The following is a 24,789-nucleotide window of genomic DNA, read 5'->3' as shown; positions in this document are numbered from 1 at the left end:
CTTGAATCATTGATGCGTATGAATCACTGAAAAGATTTCTGTTAACATAATGAATGAGATGCACACCTGCTGCTTACAGAACCCAGATGGACATGTACACCTTGGGGAGCTTCATTGTCTTCCCATGCTGTAATAGCATGCTTTTTATTTGGAAGTGCTTTATGTTGGACAAAATTGTGGATATATGGGTCAGGAAAAGCTAGTTGTTTATATTTTACAATCAGTTTTAATTCACTCCTCTAAGTTTTACTTAAATACTTAAACCACTGTTAAACAATGCCACAGACTCAGACTAATTTAGGGACTGTAAAAAAAAACCAAGGTAAACTTGATGAGAACAATATGTATAATTACAATACCAAATGTCTGCATATCTTTGGGGATGGAATTTTTTCAGGATAGTCATGCATGGCATATTTCTGTTTCAAAAACAGCCTAAATCATTCAGGATTATACCAGTGCTGAACTGTAAGTGCAGTATAGACCTTCTAGCTACCAGTCTGAGCCCACTTGGCCATGGCACTCCCCAGCAGATCCAAGTACCATACTATATCCCACCTCCAATGGCTCTAAACCTATGTTCTGACTACAGAATCAAGCCTCTTCATAGTATTATATAGATATATCCAAACATTGAAAATGATTCATTTTATATTTGCTGTGTCTCTCATGTATTAATGCAATTGCCACCCCATTCTTACGAATGTGGAGCACCAATTCTCCTTTTTGTTTCTTGCCAGACTACAGGAGATGCACTTTCCTTTACAGTAAACAGAAACCCTGATTGAAGACATGGAGCTTCTTTGTAGGGCTTTGTAGGAAGTCAAAATGGCAAAATGTATGGGCTGGGTTGAGCAACTACTGCCTTGAAAGTGCTTCTTATTTAGCAGACCATTTCCTTCTGTATTTTGCACGAGGAAGGTCAGCTAACAAGAAGGGGGTAATTGCTTCATAAAATCTCTCTTGTTTTTGTGCTCTATGCAGCATGGCGTCTCCATCAGCTCACCCAACTGCACTTTTCATGTGACAGCAAATCCTGATACTCCCCTCTGGAGAGTATCAAGTCCACAGTAACCAATTTAATTAACTGATCATGTTCTTTGACTCTGAATAAATCTCTGGATTACTAATTACACAGATGAGTCTGTTTTCAAGTTGTGCTTTGTCATCACTTACAATCCTGAGATAATATGCCCAGCTCCCAGCAGAAGTCTCCAGGCATGTTATTTGGCCGCTCCATCATTGGTAATTGGAGGTTGGGGATTTTGCAGGTTCTTGACATTATGTTAAGCAGCCTCAGCGTTGATGATGATTACAAGGATACTTCTGCAAATTCACTTGTATCTTCCCAGTACTCAGTGGAAGGTTTTGCTTAAATAGATTCAATCAGTGTGATGCATGTCCATACAGCAACATGTGCCAACTGCCTTCCTCCAGAATTTTTCTCATCCTTCCTATTAATTTTTAACAATATAGGCTGTTTTATAACACTCTGATTTCCTTTGCCAGTAAAGCAGCACTTTTCTATCTAATTATATTTTGCAATATTGACTCTCAGTTAAATAAAATAACTTTTTCCTGATCCACATATATTTAAGTGTCACCAGAACACTATACAGCTCAATCCAGCTGACCTACAATATAACTGCTTTTCCACATAACTTGCTGCATACTCTTAACATCAGGACAACATAATTGTATTTATCAATTCACCTGCTGTCTCTTTTCAGATAAGATCCTAGATGGATTCTAGATAGCTGATGATTGCTTGAAAAGCTGGACACTGAATATCTAAGAAAGGACGGTACAGGCATAACACATTCTGTGGTCTTCACGTCTATTCTAGATTTCCGTTCTGAAATTTTTTTTTTTAACAAACAGATTCATCTGAGGTTGGAAAATACTAATACTTGACTCCTGAGGCCTTTCACTAACAAGCATCAAGCTTTCTTTTGGATACTCTGCTGCTCAGAAGTGCAAGCACACCATTGTCAGTGCCCCTTCAGAGGTGCCAAATTCTGACACCAACTCTGTGGTCTCCTTGATCCTTCCACTCTCTTTTTTTCTTACAGGTTCAATCTTTGCCATTTTTCTGGCTGTTTTCAGAAAAGCCGTTATCAGAGCTGCATGGTCTTCACTTCCATTAGTTTCTAAATGGAAACTATTCCCACTCCTTTTCAAAAGGGAAGCTTTGCAAAGCAGGGGAACATTTTCGGCTTTATACACAGCCCAAACCGCTCCCTCCCAGCTGGGCTTGCCAGGATGCCAACAGGCACTCCTGGAGTACAACGCCTCAGGCCAAAACATTTCCCAGCCAGCAAACCAGCAAAGCATGAAGCTTAATCTGGGGCTTTCCTGCAAACATGTCCAAAGATGCCAAGTGAAACAGTTCATCAAAGAAAGGCAGTAATTTCACTTTCTTTTGAGATGTGAGGCATCTCAAAATATCACCATCTTTAAGACGAAATTTTCTTTGTTTTGTTTTCCTTAATTAAACATTCTACACTTTTACAATGTATTATCAAGTTGTTAAATATTTTATCTTACTCTTAATTAGCACATTACTAAAATGTTTTCCCATGATTTAATCCTCTATAAACCCAATACAAATAGATATGCCAGAACCCTGCCTTAAACTGCATATTCCTAGCTAATTACCAGTGCTGGTAGGTCAACTTTGTATTGAATTACAAAATGAAAACATGAAAATAAATATTAATATAGCTGAAACAGCTGGAAAATTGGTGTAACATTTTACCACTCACATTACTATAGCATTCACTCAGTCCCACATATGTGCAGTGCCACAACAATATGAAATGACAAATGCACAGTTGATCTGACCAGTCTCTGCTGTTAAATGCTCTTCAATTTTCTTTGCTATTCTCCCCAGGTAGTCATTTGCCACTCCTCAGCTTTGTGGACTATTGCTTTGGGTGATGATCTTTTGCTCTTTCGGATCTTCAGCAGCCACACTCAAGGCACACGCAATACACTTAGGAAGGAGAGCTCCCCACTCCCAGCTCTCACTGCATTTGGTTGCTGCTCAGGGTGTGCAAATACAGAGAGGATCCAACATGGTACAAAACGCACCTAACGCGTGGAGACTGTGGCGACAGTGGGTCTGTGTTCGTATGGGCTGGGGGTGGGAGGATGGGTATCTAAGAAAAGAAACTGTCCTCTGTTTCATAGTCAGCATAGTGTCCTTTGCTAAGAAATTAGTTTTGTGTAATGACAGGGACCTTCAGTGCTAAAGCACAAGCCCTTACCACTGGACTAAACAGGCTGTGTCCTGAACATGTTAGTGGCACAGATGGACCGCCATTAGAAAGGTAGTTATAACACTATAGCGCCTTACTTGTTCTTGATAGAAGTTAAGGTGAAGGTTATTTTTGGCCATGGCAATTAAATACGATGATACAAAATTAAAATAGTCTTACAACAGGTTTGCAGCAAAGACTCCAATATGTCCTTAAGGCTCCCGTTCCTTTACAACACATCCAAATCTGCCAAATTACAGTAGGAAAGTGAAGACTCTGACAAGTTTGTGAAATGTCAAGATCAGAATTAAAAATTACCTGACACCGAGAGGAAAAAAAGCAATTTAACTGAGGCAGTCATTCTAATTCTTAGCTCTCGAAGGCTGCATATGTCAAGTCCCACATCTGCAGTCTGATTTGCTTTCCTCCAGAATTTATCAGCAAAGCTTTGAATAACTGTACTTTATTTCAGTGGGGAAGAAAAGAGTTAAATATACTTGCTTACTATATTTTTGTTGTTGTTGTTCTGAATTATTCCCTGCCCTGAAAACCATTCAGAATACAAGATCCGATTGGAAGTCCTTCCAATTACACACAACAATGAACAGGCAAAGGTAGTCATTTACTGTATTTCAATTTTGAATGTTGCCATTAGCTTTTCTTGTTACAAAGTCACAGAAACTGTGGGTATCAACAAGACAAAACAAATCTACTTTCCAGGCCTGTTTTGAGTAAGTCAGAGCAGGCTCCAACATAACTCTTAAAAATCCATTGTGTTCCCCAATCACAGGGCTATTCTGGGATTGCTTTTTCTCATCTTATCCAGAAACAACTCGAAAAAGCTTCCAACAGAAAGCCGGAGATCAGTGTGCTGCCACAAACCATTTCACTTCAGCACACTGCCATTTTCCATGACAAAGGTTTTACGCAGAAGTTCCCATCTTGCTGCCTTCATTAAGAACTTCTTCAGTAACAAATAAAGAGTCTAGTTCCTTGATTAAGCAAACCACTAAGAACTTAGCTTTAAATATGTTAAAATTCACATTTATCAGATCAGGAAAATTCTCAGTTATAAAACTAAGCATACAATTCAGTGCTTGTAGCAGCCCCTCATTTAACACATATATTTACCTACTAACAAAATGGCAGAGTTTCATAGAATCATTTAGGTTGCAAAAGACCTTTAAGATCATCAAGTCCAACCGTTAACCTAACACTGCCAAGTCCACCACTAAACCATGTCCCTAAGCACCTCATCCACACCTCTTTTAGATACCTCCACAGATGGTGACTCACCCACCTCCCTGAACAGCCTGTTCCAATGCTTGACAAACTGTTCAGTGAATAAATTTTTCCTAATATCCAGTCTAAACCTCCCCTGGCGCAACTTGAGGCCATTTCCTCTTGTCCTGTCACTTGTCACTTGGAAGAAGAGACCAACACCCACCTCTCTGCAACCCCCTTTCAGGTAGTTGCAGAGAGCGATAAGGTCTCCCCTCAGCCTCCTCTTCTCCAGACTCAACAACCCCAGTTCCCTCAGCCACTCCTCGTAAGACTTGTGCTCCAGACCCCTCACCAACTTCGTTGCCCTTCTCTGGACACGCTCCAGCACCTCAATGTCCTTTTTGTAGTGAGGGGCCCAAAACTGGACACAATATTCGAGGTGCGGCCTCACCAGTGCCGAGTACAGGGGAACAATCACTTCCCTACTCCTGCTGAACACACTATTTTCAGCCACTAACAAAAAGATATTGGGTATCAAAATCCTCCAATCGCCCCACTGTTTCTTTAGCACCAGAAGGTTCTTCTGAACTACAAAACTGCACGCATTTCCTCTCTCAGTGGATGGTACATTAATAATTCGCAACCCATCAGAAAGCAAGATGCGAGCAGCAAAGATGACATTGAATAAATACAGGAAAAAAAATAAAGAAGCTCAGCAAATCTCAATTATTTGCTTTCATATTTAAATTAATAAACTCATTTGTGAATTAGCCATGGCACAGGGCAAAGAAATTAGAGCCGAGGGGAGGGCGTCTATTTCAGACATCACATTGCTCCTGTTAATGCGCTGTATGAGGATGTCATAACCTTTCAGGGTGCTCATCTCCACCACACTTGGGTGAGGTAGCACACTATTTATTATACACACATAAAGAAAATAAAAACCAGAGACTCAGAGAAACTAAGTGATTTGTTCAAATGTAAACAAAGAGCCTGTGGCAGTCAGCCCTCAGACACAGCTCCTGCAAGCTGTAAGGGACCTCTCTAAGTATCAGGGTACCCTATTTTGATCAGATTAGGCAACTATCACTGGAGATGCTCGGTGTATCGGAGATCAGTGACAAGTATACTCGATACCCGCTGTAAAGAGTATTAGCATCCCAGCAACACTTCCAGACCCCCTACGTCTATGAGTCTTTAAAAACTTGGTCCAGGACAAAGTACATCAGCTATTGTAACTGCAGATGTCTTTGAAAATACCTTCAAGTGTAGGTATTGCAACCATGTTAGTAAATGCATAGAGGTTAGGTTAGCTTCTGAAAAGGAACAAGGTCTTGATCAGCTTTAAGTAATATGGGTTTTCCACAACACTGGGAACGCTAGGCATCAGAGGGTGCTCCCCTACGTTATTACAGTTATTGAGGAAAAAGGGCTCCTCCTGAAAATGATTCAGAGCAGGGTACAAACTAAGGTCTTCTCACAGGGGCTCCACTCTAGATGAGCTGTTTAGGGAGCCTAGAGCACCCTCGTTCCTAACTTCTGAGCAAACACTCCCCCGTGGCCTAGGATCAAGAGTCCCACTGATGATACTGGGTCACCAGGGCACAGCTCCCGTCCCCTGCCCACCTTCACAGCCATGCCCTGGGAGTCCTGGAACTGTGCTGAGAAGAGAGAGAAAACAGTTACATACCTGTCATTCCCAGACATCCCATCTCTTTTTGAAGCCACAGATTATCTTCAATAACCTAAAGTTAACACAGAAGACAACAATTATAAAAAAGAACTGTTTTCATAAATGTCTAATATTGAACCCTTATGCTGAATTTATGCTTCACAATTAGACAGAACCCTGTTCCACAAAGCTTTGAGTTTCCCCAAATTAACTACCAGAAGAGACACAAGGCAGCTCTAGAGGTCTCCCACAGCTTGTCAAGCAGTAGGAGGCTCTGCTGTCTCTCAGTATGGCTGTGCACGCTTGGGGCTCAAACTCTGTGCAATAATGGAGCAGGAGTTTATTTGTTTTATTAGATTGTTCTTATAAAATAATCTTTCGCTGCCATTTTCAAAGGCAGATTTGAGGACACAGGAAAATCCCATTACTAGGAGTCAGCAGGAATGTGTTCATGTTGGATGATCAAGTCTACCGACATTACACACATTTTTCCTTTGGGGCATTACATAGAGCCTTTCAAAGGGACCACAGGCTAAAAACTGCAGCTTACAAGGCAATCTGTGACAGCCTCCCACCTGCACCCCAACCACAGACACTGCTGCAGAAATCACAGCTCTAAAATGTCAGTAAAGGAAACCAGTGTTTTTAAGGATTGTTAATGCCCAGTGTTTTGATCAAGATGTAGTAGTGATACAAGCGAGTTTTCATTCAATAAAAATGCTTCCTTGCAGGAGATAATACAGAGTTAGGAATGTCAGCTGATTAACAGCAATCTTCTAAGTCTGCTGAGTGACATGACCCGCACTTGCTGTTTCTGTTTGCTCCCAAGCACTGCATGTGAGTAATATTAAGTACTGACTTATGTCAACACCACTGTTAAAGTACAGCAAGTTAGGGGCAATTTTTTTCTTTGCCTGCTCAGGGAAGCCATCACTTTGATTATTGCTACAGCTGTAACTTTAGTTAACCTTGTGTGAAAATAGTTCTCACTTCAGATAGGGCACTACTCCTCAAAATAACAGAAAATGCAAGAATTCTCACGAATTTAGATGCAGCAGGAGCCCTGGGTTTTAAGTGGACACTGCTCTGGGAAATAAGTATATGTGGGATTGGAGGCAGCTCTTGTAGAGGAGAAAGAAAGGACAGAGAAACAAACACAAGTGGGAACATGCAGCACACTGAGCAGCCCCGGGATGCAGCTCTGGGAGACCCCAGGCACTGAGCTCTTCACTAGGGGCTATTTGCAGATACCTCCTTGTACAGCTCTCCCTGCACTGCAGAATTCTTGTACACAAACTGAGTTATGCCAAAGTTCTCTAATGCCATTATTAATTTCTTCTCATTGGTTAAACAATCTATATGACCCTGAATTTTGAGTAGCCAAGCATCTCAAGAACACAGAAAGATAAGAACAAGGAACTCCAGTCGCAAACTTAAAAAATTGTCTGGTGGACAGAAATATATACGTATGTATTTCCATATTGCATACAGATATGCAGCAATAGAAATCACATGTTAAAAGGGAATTAACCTTTGCCAGATATTTCTAGAGCAGTCTACAGCCCTATCTGCATGAAGGAAATGTGTACCAGTACACTAATTGGACATAATGACACCAGTGTAAAACACTGATGAAAATATAAAACACCAATACGATCATATAATATGTTAAATGTTGAAATAAATCTTGTTTATAAATATAACTCCCAAATGTTACTCTTGTGCATTATATCAGCATATATATGAATGTGAACGTTAAATGTTAACAGTTCCTTTGTAAATGAGCCTGTAACAAAAGTAGACAGTGGTCTAAGTGTGCATAAAGGCATGCAGAAAATGTGGCTTGCTAGCTAACAAGCTTTATTTCCTATTTCCTAGGAAATCAGTGTACAAATGGCTCTTGATTTCCACAGACTCCAGGCGTTCATTCATCTGTGGTTTTACAACAGCTAATGCACAAAAATCTATGGTGTTCATATGTCCATGTGCGTCAACTACAAACAACATTACAGCACTCCCTCATTTTTTCTTCTGCCTTATCTGACATTCAGTTCTCAGTAGTCTGCACTGGAAAATATAGTCTGGATATTCAGCACAATTCTTCCACTCTGCTGCAGAGCGCGTCCATAATACCAGAGGGCATCACGAGGGGCTCCGCATCGGCAAACAGTGCCAATTCTACGGGCCAGCACTCACACCATGCTTCAAAAGTAATTAATTTAATGCACTAATATTGCCAGTAGACATTTTCCCAAGTTTTATATTATTTTATTTTTCTGGTGGAAAAGGTGGGTTGGTTTTTTTTTTCATTTTCCTGTAATACTATTTCCTGCTGATTAGTCTTTTTGTAATCACACCACAGACTATCATTCGTGAGTCCCTCCATTCCCTACCACACAGGCTCAGGTATTCTCCACAAGGGCAAAAGGAAAACTGTGTTGACACATTTTGAGACCGCTTGATAGATACATACCTATATAAGAAGAAAGAATGAAAAATAAAAGCCGTATCCTAAACCACCAGTGGCACTCCTAATAGCGGGCTGACACCAGCGGGCAAGGGTGCTGTGACTCGATAAAACACACCGAATGCCTCTGCTCAGGAAGAGCAGCGAAGCAGAGCCACTGTCGGCATGTGGCACGTTGCAGTGGCCCCACGACGCCGACCCCTGGCAGCTTTTCGGGCCGTTGCCCCCAGCCCAAGCGCCCGGGAAGCGGCCGCTGCTCTGCCGGGCCGCCGCTCCCCCCCGCCGCGGGGGCTCCTGCGCCCTCAGTCAGGGCCTCTCCTTCGCCCGCCGCCAAACGCCCCGGGCCCACGGGTCCGCCCCGCTGAGGCGCTGACCCGCCACCCGCGCAGCGCCCCGCGGGCACACCGCCTTACCCCAGCCGCCGTCTGACCGCAGGGCTCCCGGGGCAGGCCCAGCGCCCCGGCCCCCTCCGCGCGGCTCGGCAGGGGGCGGCCCCCGGCCCTGGCGCGCCGGGTGGCCGCTCCGAGGGGCTGGGCGGGCGCGGAGGGCCCGCCGAGGCGCAGCGCCAGCAGCAGGCCGGCCAGCAGCCGCAGCATGGCCGCGGGCGGCCCCTCCGCGGGCGCGTAGGGCGCCGCAGAGGCTTTCCAGGCGCTGCTCGCCGAGCCAGGCCGGGCCTCAGCTGCCGCATCCATCCGCCATCGGTCTCCTCCCACCGCCGCGAGGGCGGGGGGCGGGCGGCGGAGGGGCCCCGAGCAGCGGGACCTCCCCTCCCCTCGCCTCGCCTCTCTGCGGGCCGGGCCGGGCCGGGCCGGCCTGGGCCCGATGGCGGCCGCCGGGGGCTGCCTGCGGGCGGTGGGGCTGCAGTTCTGGGCTCGCTCGCTGCAGGCGCTGCCCGCCCTGCTGGCGCCCGCCGTCCTGCTGGGGCTGCTGCTGGGCGCCGCCGCCGCCGCCCTGCTCTGCCGCTGCGCGCTCGGCCCGCGCCGGCGGAGAGAGGTACGCGGGGCGGGCGGGCCGGGGACAGGCAGCCGGCCTTCCCCACTGCCTTCCGCCGCGGAGCGGCTCCGGCCTGGCTCGGGGTGAAGAGCTTCAGGAGTCGGGACTGGTTTGTGAGGGATGGCGGACCCGGAGGGCGCGGGAGGTGCCGCCGGCCCGGCTCTGCCCGCTGCTCGGGGCAGCCGCGGCTGCCTGAGCTGGGCCGGGTGCTGCGGGCCGGCCCCGGGGGCGCGGCGCGGCCGGTGGTGTACTCTGCAGCGGTGACTCTCTGTGGGCTTGGGGTGAGCTCGGTGCTAGGTGGGGAGCCCCATAATTCCTGACACCCTTCTGTTGGAAGGGATTTTGCTACTTTCTTCATTTAAAATTTACGGAAACAAACAGGCTGACTCAAAAAAGAGGCCGGTTTAGGTATCTATGTGCTCTGAGTATTGCCCTACTGGCCTGTATCTTTAACGTCAGTGACCCACTAGTTGCCTCTCGCAGCCATCACTTCTTGTATGAGGCTGTGTTGCTTTTGGGGGATAATGTACCTGGCGTGCAGAAACCTTGTGAGAGGATTGAAAATAAACAATTATTTCCATCCTAAACCAGTAAGAGCAATCCGATTTCCAAAGCATTTTACGAACTTTTCCAAATTTCATTTTACAAACAGCACAAGCAGAGTATTAGTACTAACCCACAGCAGTAACTGTGCTGAGGGTACACACACATACATACCCAAGAAATAAAGGAGGCAGAACAGATCTGACAGTTTGCTTGATGCAAAACTAACAGGGTTTTCTAAAGTGTGTGATTTTGTTAATAACATACCTGCCTTGCTGTTTTAAGGACTGTGGTGGATGGCTCATATCTCTTTATTACATAAAGTGTTTGTTTGGACTCGAGGGTTGCAGAGAGAGCACATACCCGCAGAACTGCCACCGGGGAATATATATTTCCTGAGAATTGTTATCGACTTCTGCTTCTTCCCCCATCACATTTAGTCCCTAGTTGTGCTGGATTGACTGGATGTAGCAATGGTTGGCGCTGGTGCAGCTGGGATATTTGGAGCCCTGCGGAGCGTTCTGCTAGCCTGCAGTGGGGGGTCTGGTTTAGCTTGGTTTTTAACCACACCTTTTTTCAGCTATAACAGCTCTGCTGCGTGTGCATATCTGCTAGTGTTGATCGTCATTAAACATGACATAAGAGAAAAATCGTCTTGCTCCCAACTGCTTTTAAGTAGGAGGTTTGAAACTCTGTTTGAAGCCATGCTTTAGCCTAGTAATAGAGGCACTTCAAATGCTGGATCAATGCATCCTGTGCGAGTGCAAGCCTCTCTGATTCAATTGCTCGTTTTCCCTGCCTTAATAGGTGGTATCTTTATTGTACTGCCGCTACCAACTCAAATATAGCCATGTACAATTTTATCCTTTATGTCATTTATGTCAATAGGGAATAGAAGCTGTCAGTTCTCTCTGGTCCAGATCTTCAGATGCATTTAGGTGCTTAAATGTCATTAAAATCAATGCTGCTGCTGTAAAAGAGTTGTTTATTTTGAAAGAAAAATAAACTGCCCACTTTTGCATACAGAGCACATTGCAGGGTGGGCAGGTTGTATCCTTCCTATGGGTCTGATTTCCCAAATCGAACAGGGCTACCTTAGGCTGTTCATGCCTGTTCCTTCTTCGTACTGTCTGCCCCACTGATGCTGTGGAGCAAGCCTATTGTGTGTATAGCAGGTCCTGAACTGCACGTATTACAGCCTTCTGTATCCAAAGTAAAAGCAGGGATAGTTTACCGAAGTGTGCTATGTTCCTTCCCAAGCAGCTGAGTTATCCTTGCAACGGGAGCAAGGCAAGTACCTGCAGTCCAAAGCAGCCGTAGGCACCGTGGTAAACCACCAGCATTTGTCACTCAGCCCCAATTAATCACTATTCTATAGATCTCAGCCTGAATCTGTGGGACTTGGATGCATGCAGTTAAGTGCCTTACTGGTTTGATGATCTGTGCCTAGGATGCACTGGGATAGTTTTAAGAAGAAACTTTTATTATGGTAACTTCAGATCATGTAGTGTAATGTAATACATTTCTATCGATAGTATTTTCCTGTTAGAGTATGGTGTTGCCTGGGAGCTCTTGCGGCCCTTTGGGTTGGAGCTTGTCTCATTATGGTATTCTGGTAGATGAGCTTGATGAAGTGTTGCAGTAATTACAGTTAGACTTAGTTTGATTCAACTTCTTCATGCTCTAAAAGGGGAGCTCCATAGAACTTCAGTTGCAAAAATAACAAGGGACAAAAACAAACGGAGAGGAAGGTGATGAGATTAGAAATGTTAGCAGGAAAGAAATGAATCCTGGAAAAAATCACACTTTTAAGAAGATCGTGTTGGAGATATAAAGGAGAAAAAATTAATACTGGATGAATCTGAACAACCAGAGAAACAATTCGAGAAGAGCAAATTCTTATTTTGGAGTGGCTATGGTGTGAGGTACAGTGGTGAACTCAACGTGGCTACTTCCACAAGTCCCGATCACTCAACCTAAATTTTGTGAACTTCTGGTTTGGGACAGATAAGTGATGAGGTTGCTGAGGGAGACTTGTAGCTGTTCTTCTGTCATAAGTAGATTTTTAGGAACCAGCATCTGCAATTCACCTCATCTTAGAGGCTAACCCAAGAATATGATCTGTGTTATTGAGCATCCAAGTTCCAGAGAGGTGATAGAGGCAAGTCATAAGGAATGAAATCTATTCAAAGGCTGGTCAGTTCCCTATATTCTGAGAAAATGGACTACTTTATATACCAAGTGGCCAAATAATTCGAGGAGAATCTTTCCATGAGACAGTTACATCATAGTGGCTGCAGCCATATCATTAGAGTACATCAAAAAGCAGTCAGTGGATTCAAAACCTGAAAAATCATTTAAAAAGTAGTCAAGGTAGGGTGGCTGCCATCTTTTCCTTCACTAAAAAAATTCCTTGTAATGACGTGTTTGGATGTATTGACCAATATTAGTATTATTTTTTGGTCTGTCTAGTGCACAGGGGAAAGTGTGTGCAGCAGGAGGTTTTGTTCCCACACAGCCTGTGTCCGTACCAGTGGCTCTTTGTGTTTGTTAGGGAAGTAAACACCAATGATACGGGCTGCCTTTGGGGAAGGAAGATGGTGAACATTTTCTGATGGTTATTTCTTCCTGACAGGAACTTTCCCACACGTAAAACTTCATTTAGGAAGCTTTTCTCATAGCAGGGGAGCAAAAATACTCGTCATTCTCTTCATTGCAGGCAATTAGAGACATTTTTTGTTAACGTGCTTTAATTGAGAAGTTTGAACTCAGACCATGAGCTCAACTCCATAGTCTGTAGTAAGATGTTTTGAAAGCAGATGGATCGATTTGACACGTTTACAGCCTCGTATAACTTTTCAGATCAAAATTCTCCTTCTGGACTGACAAATCAAATTCATAATGTTCATTAATTTTACTTATTCCTTCCTGAATATGGAAAATTATCATTCATTTGCAGATTGTATTTCTCTAAAATTTTCAACTAATACTGAAATAATTTTCAGGATTGAGACATGAATGTATCCAGCCTGCTGTCAAAGATGTTTCCAGTGAATCTGCATGATCTCAGTGTTATATTTTATCTGTTTTCTCTCGGAATTCCAGAAGGATGATTCCCAGAGACTTCTGGAAAGCTTCAACTCTGATGAAAAAGGGCACACACTCACGAAAAGTAAAGCAGAACCCTATACGTCAAAAGAGGAAATGGTGCTGGAGGTAAAGTTCTGCTCTTGTTGGTGTATGTCCATTTTGCTGCATGTAGCAATGAGCACATTCAGGGCCTGGTCTGAACTGCCTTAATTTTATTGGGTTTGGAATTGAGCCCTTAAAAAGTGTTCAGAAAAAGTGTAAGGAGGAGAGTGGGTGTTGATGGCTGCTTATGAATGCAACCATTTCAGGCACTCATTCCCCTTATGAATTCCATTTCTCTTGGGGGACTCTTTTTGGATATTTTAATTAAGATCCTGAGTTCTTTTTGGACAGGGGCTTCTTTGGTTTTGTCTCTACACTGTACTTAATTTCAAAAGGCTGATGGAAAAAGTTAACACTGTTGACATAAGAAAACGTTCTTAAGTACTGAATTCAGTGCTGATAGTCGATAGTGGATTCTTCCCTGAAGAAGGAGATTTATTAGAGAAATTTTGACAGTAACAAAGTTCCCTCATCAGGTCCAACCTGGAACAAATACTTTTCTTCTAGAGCCTCATTAGAGGCTCCAACTCTCAGCTGGACTGAGTAGATCAACGGAGGGAGAAAGGATAAATGAAGTAAAATGAGTATGTTTGTGAACAGCAGTATCTTCAATGGCTTTCTCACATAGGAAGTTCTCCCATCAGGTACCAGCTGAAGATACAGTGTGAGTTCAAATGACCACAAGTACTGAAACACCACTGTGGTGAGCTGGGATTCAAGGATAATTAGAGAAACAATTTGGAAAGGAAAGTGGGAGAAGGTATAAACTTAACCACCCTTAATCTCAGAATAACTTGAGAATCAGTCCTATTGTGTAGTTGTTAGATCACTGCCTTTCACTGAAAGCTGGTTTGACTGCTCTTGGTGAAGCTAAAGGTTGTGAGTTAAACTGCACATTTAAAAAATTGTGCAGTTCAGCTAACTCATTCAGTCTATTATACATAAATTAAATACATGTGGAAAGCGTAGGTTAAAGCCAGCCAGTCTGGTGCTTAGCTTGTAACAAGAACTGGTTTCAAGACAAAGAGTAGATAGATGTTATCATAAACATTTTAGCATTGGTTTAAATCTTGACAGGTAATTAATCTTCATTTCAGTTTTGCGATCAGGAATAGTGACAAACCATGGTTGGTCATTTTGCTTGAGTTAAAGTACAGGATAACAAGTGAGCATGGATTAGATTCTCTTTTGGAATGTAAATCCTCTGGGAGAATTTATGCAATGATATAACTTTATGCATATTACTAGTCTTTTTGAAATGGGGTCATGGTCTTTTAAAGGTGATCATTCACAACTATATCCATTTCCCAAACATGTTAGCTCATTTATAACACATTAAGAAGTAACCTTGTTATTTGAAGGGACTTTCTCCTCACCTATTTGTCTAACTACTGAAGTTACATATTTTTTTCTATTCATTTGTTCCAATTCCCAGAGGCTTTTGCTGTTTCTAGCACCAAATTGACAGCTCATGAAGAAGCGTAGATGGAAAATGTTTTTAGTTAGGTTACAGCACTTCAGAAAAACAGGTATTTTCATTCTGAGACCTTCCACATTGCAATAATACCATAATTACTGTATTAATAATAACTGTGGATTACTCATGCCTGCTGAGAAGCAGGATGTGTTAGTTCTAGCACACTGCAGTATGGCTTTACAGCTTTGGACTGGAGCTGCTTTGCCTCCAGCCATTGTAGAGCAATGGATCTGTCGGCTTCTGTCCCTGAATATGTACTGCAGCAGTGGGACTGCTCAGTATGAGCAAGTGTTTTACATGCTGGCCCCGTGCTTTTAAATTTATCAGTAAATCCAAAAATGACTTCTGGAAATAAATGAAATGGAGATGAAAAGGTGCAATCCTAAAAGAGTCTAATGAATGGCGTAGCTTGCTCTTCTTTTCCCATTTCTATTTTTAGACTCTATTAGTGCTTTGATATTTCCTAGAAAAATCGATATAAAGAAAATTGTGTTTTGGCAAAACAAACTGTTAGAATAGAAAATCTCCTGAAGCTTGGATTTAAACATTCTATCTGTTGCTTATAGCCAACCTTTTCTTAAGCCATACATAACCTCACAAAACAAAGCTGATTATCCCATTGTTCCAGTGCGTAAAGCAGTGGCTAGGAAAGAGGAGGAGCAGAAAGTCAGATTACGTAATATAGTAGATTGTATGAAAAGAATGCATTATCTATAAGAAGTTCTTTGGAAGAACATTGGTATTTTGTCTAGATTATAAGTAAGGGTTGTACTATAAAAGTTCTTCCTGGAAGAGATGATGACTAGCTTTGTTTAATCTATTGTTTCTTCACTTAAATTGAAAGCCAGAATTTATAGCCATCATATCTGTGGAGCTTATCCTTTAGTAGTTTCTATTATTAAGATAATTTCAGCCTCTTGTGTGAAGTCTTTAGTTGCTGCTAAAGGGGGGGAGAAAAAACAAAATGAAAATAACTTGTGAATACCAGCTATTGCGTATTTTCCCTTGCAGGAGTAAAAACATTTTGGAGCAGTGGTAATGACAGACTTCCCTTTTCTGGGTTTCATACTCTGAATGAGTCTTATGAGAAGACTTCTTGTGCCAAAGCAGAAACAGTCAATAAAAAGTTAGTTATCAATAGGAATTTTCTAAGTTGCGTAACCAAAAGGGGCATGTGATACTTACAATGAACAACCATCTGATCTACTGCTGTTCCCAAATGGTTTTCTGTTCTTTTCCATACAGGAAAGTGAGTCTCCTCTGACCAGTAACGTCACAGCATTTGCGTTAAAGGCAAAAGTGATCTATCCCATCAATCAGAAATTTAGGGTAAGATTTTAGATTCTACTTGTAAAAATTAATGACAATCATTCTGTGTCAGAGTAAATTGCAGAGTCAGGTAATGGAAGAAAACTTACTGCCAATCTGCTTAATAGGGATTTTTCTTTGTTTATACTCGGGGCTTATTCTGTAAGGCATCAGCTGCTTTCAGCTCCCTCTGAAACCTGCAGTGCTTTACATGGTGTCTGGTCAATTTTCACTATAGTCAAGAGACCTTTTCTTCCCATTAACATTAATGGAAGTTTGGTCGGTCCAAGGAGCCATAAGAAAAACCCCACAAGGATCTGCCCTTCCGTAAGAAAGCATGCACCAAGCAGATAACCACAAAAGAAGAATGCTTTTCTGAGCGACGCAGAAACCTGTCAGTATGATGAATCTTAATTTATGTGGAAATGCTTTTGCTGCGTTTATTGTTTAATTTTTCACTTGAAAGCAAGCACTGCAAATTGATGAGATATTTATCTCCTTATTGTGTTGTATTAATTGATCTTGTGGATTTTCTTTGGCTGTAGCCTTTGGCAGATGGCTCATCCAATCCATCTTTGCACGAGAATCCAAAGCAGGCGGTTCTGCCTAATCAGGTCACGGAGACATCTACGTCAGGCAGCTTGGGATCCCTGAGCCAGGGAGACAAAGAGGACTGCAGTTCCTCCACAACAATACATTCCACAACAAGTGATGACAGATTTCAGGCTCGAGCCTTCCTCAAGGTGACCAGCTTCCCTGAAGTGCTAACGTGTGAGAGGTAAGCAGTGTTTGGTCATTTCCTAGCATGCCCCAGTGGGTTTCAGGACAATAACTAAAGGTCTGGTGTAAACCAAAGGCTGCACTTGAATGCATACATTCACCACATTAGGATAGGATTATCTGCTTATAACCCTAAAAAAGTGGTTGGGGAAGTTAAAGCAATACATCATGGGGCATATTGAAAGTCAGATTGTTCTTTATGAAATTCTGGAAATCAGAACTTCGGCAAAAGGTGTCTTGTAAAAGGTATATTACTGTTAGGATAAGGAGATCCCTTTGTTTTGGCTCGTACGTGCAGTTCACACGTGCAGTGGCATGCTCCGCTGGGGATGGAGTCCTCTGCACTCTACGAGGTCAAGTCACACAACAGGTGCCTTGAGAACAGCAGGTGGCAGTGGTCTGTTCTTTCCATTTTAATGGGAACTACTTGTGTCTTACTGTGGGAAAACAGTTCCTTTCTCAGATGCGCCACTGATGAGCAGGTAGAGCTAATTGAAATGGACTGTCGGCTCTGATTTTCTTTCAGCTGCACCATGGCAAGGTACTGCTAGATGAATACATATGTGTCTGTATTCTCATTAGCAAGAATAAAGAAAATCATATTTGTGTCACTATGGGAACTGGGGAGGGTACTAGCGATGAAGAATATTTTCAAAATGTCCACTCTTATTATAGCTGTTTTAATTTAAAGCCTTGTTTTCCCTTTGTTGTAGCCACTCATGCTTGTATTTACCTTGCCTTTTTCTAAAGGGGACTGCAACTCCAATTTCATTAAAAGCACTATTTTGTTTTGCTTACTTTTATGTAGAGAGATTTTATCTGAAAGGGAAGGCAATGTGGAAATAAAGTGACTTGACTGCTGTTTTAGGGCAATGCTTTTAGAATTTAGTGGTTAAATGAAACTATTATATGGTGTTGCCCTTTTGTGTAACCTTAATTTAGATTGATATTAACATTTTTTTAATCTTTGTTTTAGTTTTGATGTTAAGCTCTGCCTTTGCAGTCTTATTTTAAAAGATCTCATGCTTCTTGATACTGAACTCAGAAAAGAAAAACATGTGGTAGGTACTCATGTCTCATTTATAGCTATTTGTTTTGAAAATCTTAGCTGAATATCAGTTTAAGAAATAGCATAAACAACTGGCTAGCTGGGAAGGAATGTAGCAGAGTTGCATTTCTACAGTATTGTCTGTATTTTTTCTCCTGTTCTGCATATATATGAGCTTCATAAAGGAATAAAATATAATGAAATATATTGGGCTGTGAAATACAGAGGGTCAGACTAGATAATATAAAAATTTGGTTTTCAACATTACTCCAGAGATTAACATACAGCACTTGAGGTTCATAAAAAGAGGGAATATTTAATAGATGAGTTTATGTCTTAGTTGCAATGCACAAGCATTGTCCTTCCAAGGACTCCAAGTTCTTTGAATAAAATGGAAAATGCAGTTCAGCTGAATCAGTACCATTGTGATAAGTACAATAGTCATGATTTTGTAGGACAGAGGAATTAAGATACCCATTTAAACCATAGATAGCTACCTACATCAGGTCACAGTGTCCAAAGCTGACAGGAAAAAAAAAATTTAAAAAAATAAAAAAATAAAAATGGATGTATACAATTAAAGCCACAGAATACTCGGTTAGGAGAATTGTTTATGGTGACTAGTTATGATCAAGTACAGAATCATTACTGTTACTGAGTTTTAGCTCAGTTAATATAAATCTGAACATAAAGTATATAGATTTCTCGTCCCCTTCTTTCCCTACCTCTGTTTAAACAGATCGGTCATTTCTGATAGAATTTATTAAATGCACTGAGAATATTTCAAGGGATGGGATTTTCTGAACAAATTTCCACACAACCCGAAGGAGGAAGCATGAAAGTAAACCTGGAAAGCAGCTTCTCTTCTGGTGGGTTATTCCCATCTAAGTAGATCAGAAACAGAACTTGAGATCAGATTCCAGGAGGAAGTTTAGCCTGACTAGGTAAGGTTGAACTTAATCTCAAAGTTAATCATCAATTTGTAAATGAAGGTAAGGTAACAACATGGTGATGTAATCACAGAAACACTGAGAAACTGAGGATTTAACACACTTTGTGGCTCACCAGAAACTACCACAAAAGGCAGATGACTTTGACCTTTAGCTGAAGCTTTGAGTAGCTTTATATTTTTGCTAGCAGGGGAAGAGGGGAAAAAAATTTAAGTCTAAAGAATAGTTTCACTCTTCCTTTTTCACTCTGTTTTCTCTGATTTCATTCAGTCTTCCTTAGCATCAGGTCTAGGAAAAAGAAAACGTATCCTCTTCCTTTAGTGTTTTCCTGAATTCTTTTTTTTTTTACAGTATGTGGTATCAGGGCGGGGGTGTCTGTGTGTGTCTGTGTGTGTGTGTGTGTGTGTGTTTTCAAAACTTGCCAAACTCCTACCAAAAACATTGGCAAGTGGGATCCAAAACGTGGCTGCTTTATGTTTTTCTCTTCTACTGAGCTCTAATTATAACATATTTTCGAGTTTTTGCTCAGCTGAAATGTTGGCTTCAATAACTGTTTTTATATGTAAATAGGTTTTTATTTATGTTTTTGTATGTTTAAAATGGGCAACTTCTGCATCGTCTGTTTTCAAGTACATGAGTAATAGGCAGGTGGCTGTTAAATTTCACATATTTTTATCCTCACTTTGGAAAATGCTGCAGCAGTTAGTAATGAAGTGAATTGTCTTTACACTGACACTCTAACTGAGGCAAGAGGGGAGGAGGTTAAGCAAAAATTATCCTAGTGTTCAAAAACATCTTTTTGAAGACAACTAGTATTACAATCTTCCAAAAAAAAAAAAAGCACACAACTGAAAAAATAGGTGTATTTTTTTTTAAGAGAAGGTAGCTAGAACCGGAGGTGGTTACTTTTGGGTTGTATATAAAAATGTTTGATACTTCATTTGGCCATCTACAGTTGAAATCATAGTAATGAATATGTTAGTATCTTTCAGTTTAGGCGTTCATTAAACTTTAGAAAAATGGGCTTTATATTTTTAAGTGATCTGCATTTTCTCCAGTAAAGGACAGTTTCAAATGTGTCAGTCTGGTTACAAGGACATATGAGTTCTTGTCCTTTTTAGAATGTAACACCATCTTCCAGTACCTTACTGAAGCCAAAGCCAAAGAATTTTTCACAATGGAAGTACTGCAGAGTTGCTGATGATGTTTCTGTTATTTTGCTCATGATTCACTGTAGTGTCACTAATTGATTTAAATCAACAAAAATTATCACAAAGATGTCCTTACAATGTTGAACAGGCACTTACCCTCGGTTTTGTTCCTTCATTTTAAATAGATGTTTATTCAGGTTCTCAAAATACACGTCACAGACTTCTATCATAAAAAGAAGATTACCGATGATTTGTTCAAGAAGATTCTTTTAATTCAGGAAAATGTAAGTGTTTTTGTTGGTTACTATTTAAGACCACAGAAAGTAAGAGTTAATCCCACCAGTTGGTGCAAGCTGCCACAGCAGGCTATCTCACCTACTCCTTTTAAACATCAATGTCATTTGTAATCTATTTCAGAAGAAATGTAAAGAAGCTCTTGTTAGTTCAGAATCATTAAGGTTGGAAAAGACCTGTAAGATCATCAAGTCCAATTCTCTCCAAGTTGATTCTCTCTGTTACCTTGTATGCATTTCCTCTTTGCTGTTGTATGAGGTGATCATGACAGTGATGTGTGTAATCTGTTAAGGATAAAAGTGTTTTGTAGTTGAATCCATTCAAGCAAACAGACCATTGTGAACCTTATTCACTCAGATGTAATAATTTCTAATTATCAGGTCTTTGTCTGGTCCCATGTATCATTATTGATAATAAAATAGGAGGAAATAAAGTACCAGAAGGAAACTCAAGGCTTTCATGAAGGGAAAATATATTTACTTTCCTCATTGTCCTTTTTCTTCCATATACTTGTATCAAAATCCATATGCCACTTCTGAACTGGAAGACATACATTGACAGTCAACATGCATTTCAGGTGGAGTCACAGTACTGTATTTAAGATTATTAGAAGGAAAAAAAGCTTTACAAAACTAAACAAAATAGGAGAGCTACTGGTTCCACTTTCCATTTTCCAGATTAGAGTCATAGACTGGGTTGGGAGGCACATCTGGAGATCGTCTGGTCCAATCTTCTGTAGGAAGCAGGGCCTTAAGTAAGGTTATCCAGTGTCCTGCCAATCCAAGTCTTGAATATTTGCACTGAAGGAGACTCCACCATTTCTCTGAGCAGCCTAGTCCAATGTTTAATTTTCTCACAGTAATTATTATTTTTTTCTTACATACAGATGGAATTTCACATTTAGGCATTAGTCTATCAGCTTGTCAGCTCTAGTTGTTGAGATTTATTTTGTTCATGCAGTCTCACAATCTCTGAATTAGTATCAGGAATCGCTGTAGTTGTACCTTATAATTTATATCAGAATGCATTTTGCCTTAAAACCACTCTTCTGCCTTAAATCCTCAGGTTTAGTATTAAAGTTGATTGTATTTACTAAATGAAAAGTGAGATTTGGTGTGTGAATCCCTTTTTCTGATGGACTTCAGGTAATGACTTCAAACTGTAAACACAGAGGTAATACAGACTAGGCATGTTTCCCAGTATAGCCTAACCCTCAATGAGGCTTGACGGCATCGGTGTCTTCATGCACCTAACTGAGCTGCTGCAAGACAAAGACTAAATCTTGTTTATTAGATGCAGTAATTGCCAGAGTAGTCCAGTTGTTTAAGTGTCTATATGGGATTCCTGTGCCCTATATTACGGAGAGAAAGGTCTTGGAAACATGACAGCCTTAGAGTTGGGATATCACATAAGGGACGAGGCTGGTTATGAATACCATGTAAAAGAGTCGTTGGTAATAAGCAAAAGCATTAGCACTGGAAACTATTTACTGTAATACTGCATTAGCAAGACAGAGGGTTATATGATTTATTGCAGACAGCATTTTCCGCTTTTAATTCTGCATTGTAAGAAAAATTCATGGGATTTTGATGAAATTGTTTGTGAAGCTTGTCAAAATCTGGTTACATTTCTTTAAGGCATAAGGGTATCAAGTTAATGCATTGACACCCAAAACTGGGTGGTGTTAAAAGTAAATGCTTGTTATGTAAGGCATGTTTCAGCAACTGAAGAATCATCCATTTCAGTACTAACCTACTGAGTAATGGCAGAAGACTAGTGTTTTTTGGTATTATCAGCTTTCAGAAGAAATCATCCTGGTTTCAAAGGATTGAAAAACTTTTAAAACCCATATAATCATGTAGCCTGTAATTTGTCCCTTAGGAGCATTACAGGTGTGTTCATCCATGTGTGCTAGCACTCTGCAGGAAACGCTGATTATCATATCTAGATACTTATCTATGCTTTTAAACACAGCATGTCCTCTCATAGCTGCCATTTAAGACGGGGCACATGCATTAAAATAAAAATATTTGTGGATAGATTCAAAGGATTATTAGTATGAAAGCTCATAGAGCAGTGTTTACTAACACTTGAATTCAGTGGAGATGGACAACAGTCTTGATTGTACTCGCATACTAGTGGAAATGTATGTATTTGTATTAAGTGTAGTTCAGAGCTGCCATATACCTTGAGTTTTCTTTGCTTGCTGCAGAAGGTGCATTGCCCAGAGACAGAACTTTCTGAACACTCTAGTTCGGCTTCCTTAGCCATGAGCCAGAACTGACATACAAATTCACTCCTGAATTTAGAAGTTATGTCTGTTTTTCTGTTTAACAAATCACTTGGTTTTTTTCCCCAGGATTTTGAAGAATTACAGAAACAACTTGACTCTAGACTCCAGAATACTGAAATGTCAGGAGCCCATGATTCAGAGTACCAGACTCTAGAAGACTTAGAAAGGAAAGAAAGAGAATATTCTGAGCACATAATAGATAATGTAACTTTCTATTTTTTTTCTGAAATTTTATTTTAATGTTATTCTTTTGATGGGGAATGCTTTTTTTATTTTTTTAACTGTTGTGTTGACTAGTCCACAGTTAGTAGTTCAGATGTGTACGAGTTCTGAAAACATTTTTATATTGCTCCAGCAAAGTATTTCCAACTCCCTTTGGGAGCCAGTATGTTTTTTATACAAACACTGTTTTATCACACTGGGTTTAGAGCTGAGAAATGTCTATTGCTTGTGAGATGATAAGATTTATTTCAAGCCTATATATAGCCTTACTTTTAGGAATTTCATCCTAGCACCTTGTTTTCTTCAATCCTCCATAACTGAGTAAGAGAGTAATAAGAGACTATAAAACTTTTTCAGCTGAAATAGGTACTAAGAAGATAATTACAGTACAACCTTTTAGTATGCTTTGCACATTTACTTTAGCAAAACATTTTTCTGTAGCAACTTTCCACATTAGAATACATTTACATGTTTTTGATGTAAAAAATATAGCTTGATGGCAGGTATTTGATTCTCAAAGTAAAGATATATTTTTTTCTCTTCAGTGGTGTCACTGTGTCCAAATAGCTTGCAGGCTAGAAAACTGGAGGTTAAGAATATTCTGTATATTATTTTCCAGTAAATTGAGTAATCTGGAAGATACTCTCTTTCCCAGTCCTGTCTTCAAGGTTTTGAGCAAATTCACTGCTGATGAAAATGAGGGACTGACTAGTCAGACTGATGGCTCTGTGAGCTGCCTGCGCTGATTGACTGTGGCACTTCAGCCCTGAACTAAACAGCGCATCATCTCAGCCTTGGGCCTTTTTCATAGAGGAGTTAACATTTTTAAATGTCTGGTGGTTAAGTGCTTCCTGGGAATTTTCTCAGCTTTCTCTTGATTCTCTGTGCCTTTCACTTAATAGTGGAAGTCCTGGTAACGATGGCACATCTGTGTCAAGTTTCTTCTGCAATTTAACTTTGCTCTGTGAAAAATTGGTTGTTTAGAGTTCTGCAGAGTTAGTCACATCAAAAAGTCACTGGCAGCCTCACTGAGCAACATGAGGCAGTTTACTCACCAGCAGCAGTCATCCTTCAGTGGGTCTGTCAGTCTTATGCCAGCAGATGCTTTTCACCCATATTGAAAATGATTTCCCTGTACGCAGATTCATGTAGATCAGGACCTTGAACTAATCCACTCTTCCCTCAGCAATATAAAGGGGTTTTTTGCCATACTCACAGATGCCATAGTCATATTTTTTTTCAAAATTCACAGATGCTTAATGCAAATATTGGCAATGGATACATTTTGTTATCTTTTTGTGTACTAGTAATCCCATTGAAGACCACAGAATATTCACAGTTGTGCACAGTCATAAGTGTTTGTGGGATAAAATCGCCTAAAACTAGCCATTACCCATACAATAATATATCAGAATGGGCACATGCACTGTGCTGATACTGCATAAAGTACTTAATTACAGTGCAGTTAATAAAGTGCTTATGTAGCATCTGGCTATGAAAGGCTTTGATGGTGAAAAACAGTGACAATTTTCAGTTTTCCTTTTTTTAGCAAAAATCTTGTTTGACTAGAATGCCTGCCCCTACAGCTAAATAAACTTCCCAGAAAAAAGGGCTGCAGTTTGTTTTCTTTTTAAGTTTTCCCATTAATAGTAACAACATAATAGGCTTTTATAGATGAAATATGTGGAGAAACAACAATTCTTAGTGAGTTACACAGAATGACTACATTTAAAAAGGTCAGGATTGACCTACTGGTTATGTGCCACCAAAACGTGTATCATCATGTAGTAAATAGTAAATGTTCACTATAACTAATACTGAAAGCTGTCTGTAGTCTCAGTGACTTGTACCTCAGTAGACCTATATGCCTCTTGCTGTAATGAAATACTGGCTGATTAATGAGGGAACATGGATT

At 40.8% G+C, this 24,789-nt stretch overlaps 2 protein-coding genes across 2 annotated transcripts in view; one reads left to right on the top strand and one right to left on the bottom strand.

Moving 5' to 3' along the window:
• The window catches only part of EVC2 (EvC ciliary complex subunit 2), a 78,278-nt gene extending 69,059 nt beyond the window's left edge, over positions 1-9,219 (bottom strand). The window contains exons 1-2 of the mRNA XM_059817792.1: positions 9,037-9,219; positions 6,175-6,229 (exon numbers count right to left, since the gene is read on the bottom strand). Of these exons, the coding sequence (XP_059673775.1) occupies positions 6,175-6,229; positions 9,037-9,219 (238 nt within the window). The remainder of the gene's footprint in view (positions 1-6,174; positions 6,230-9,036) is intronic.
• Positions 9,220-9,445: 226 nt separating this feature from the next.
• EVC (EvC ciliary complex subunit 1) overlaps positions 9,446-24,789 on the top strand; it is a 58,340-nt gene continuing 42,996 nt past the window's right edge. The window contains exons 1-7 of the mRNA XM_059817711.1: positions 9,446-9,616; positions 13,265-13,375; positions 16,074-16,157; positions 16,682-16,914; positions 17,893-17,977; positions 20,251-20,349; positions 22,719-22,856. Coding sequence (XP_059673694.1) covers positions 9,446-9,616; positions 13,265-13,375; positions 16,074-16,157; positions 16,682-16,914; positions 17,893-17,977; positions 20,251-20,349; positions 22,719-22,856 — 921 coding nt within the window. The remainder of the gene's footprint in view (positions 9,617-13,264; positions 13,376-16,073; positions 16,158-16,681; positions 16,915-17,892; positions 17,978-20,250; positions 20,350-22,718; positions 22,857-24,789) is intronic.

The sequence above is a fragment of the Gavia stellata genome, chromosome 5 (genome assembly GCF_030936135.1).
Source record: "Gavia stellata isolate bGavSte3 chromosome 5, bGavSte3.hap2, whole genome shotgun sequence".
Taxonomy (NCBI): Eukaryota; Metazoa; Chordata; class Aves; order Gaviiformes; family Gaviidae; genus Gavia; species Gavia stellata.
Note: the sequence above shows the minus strand (reverse complement) of the source record. Positions and strands in the feature narration are given on the sequence as shown.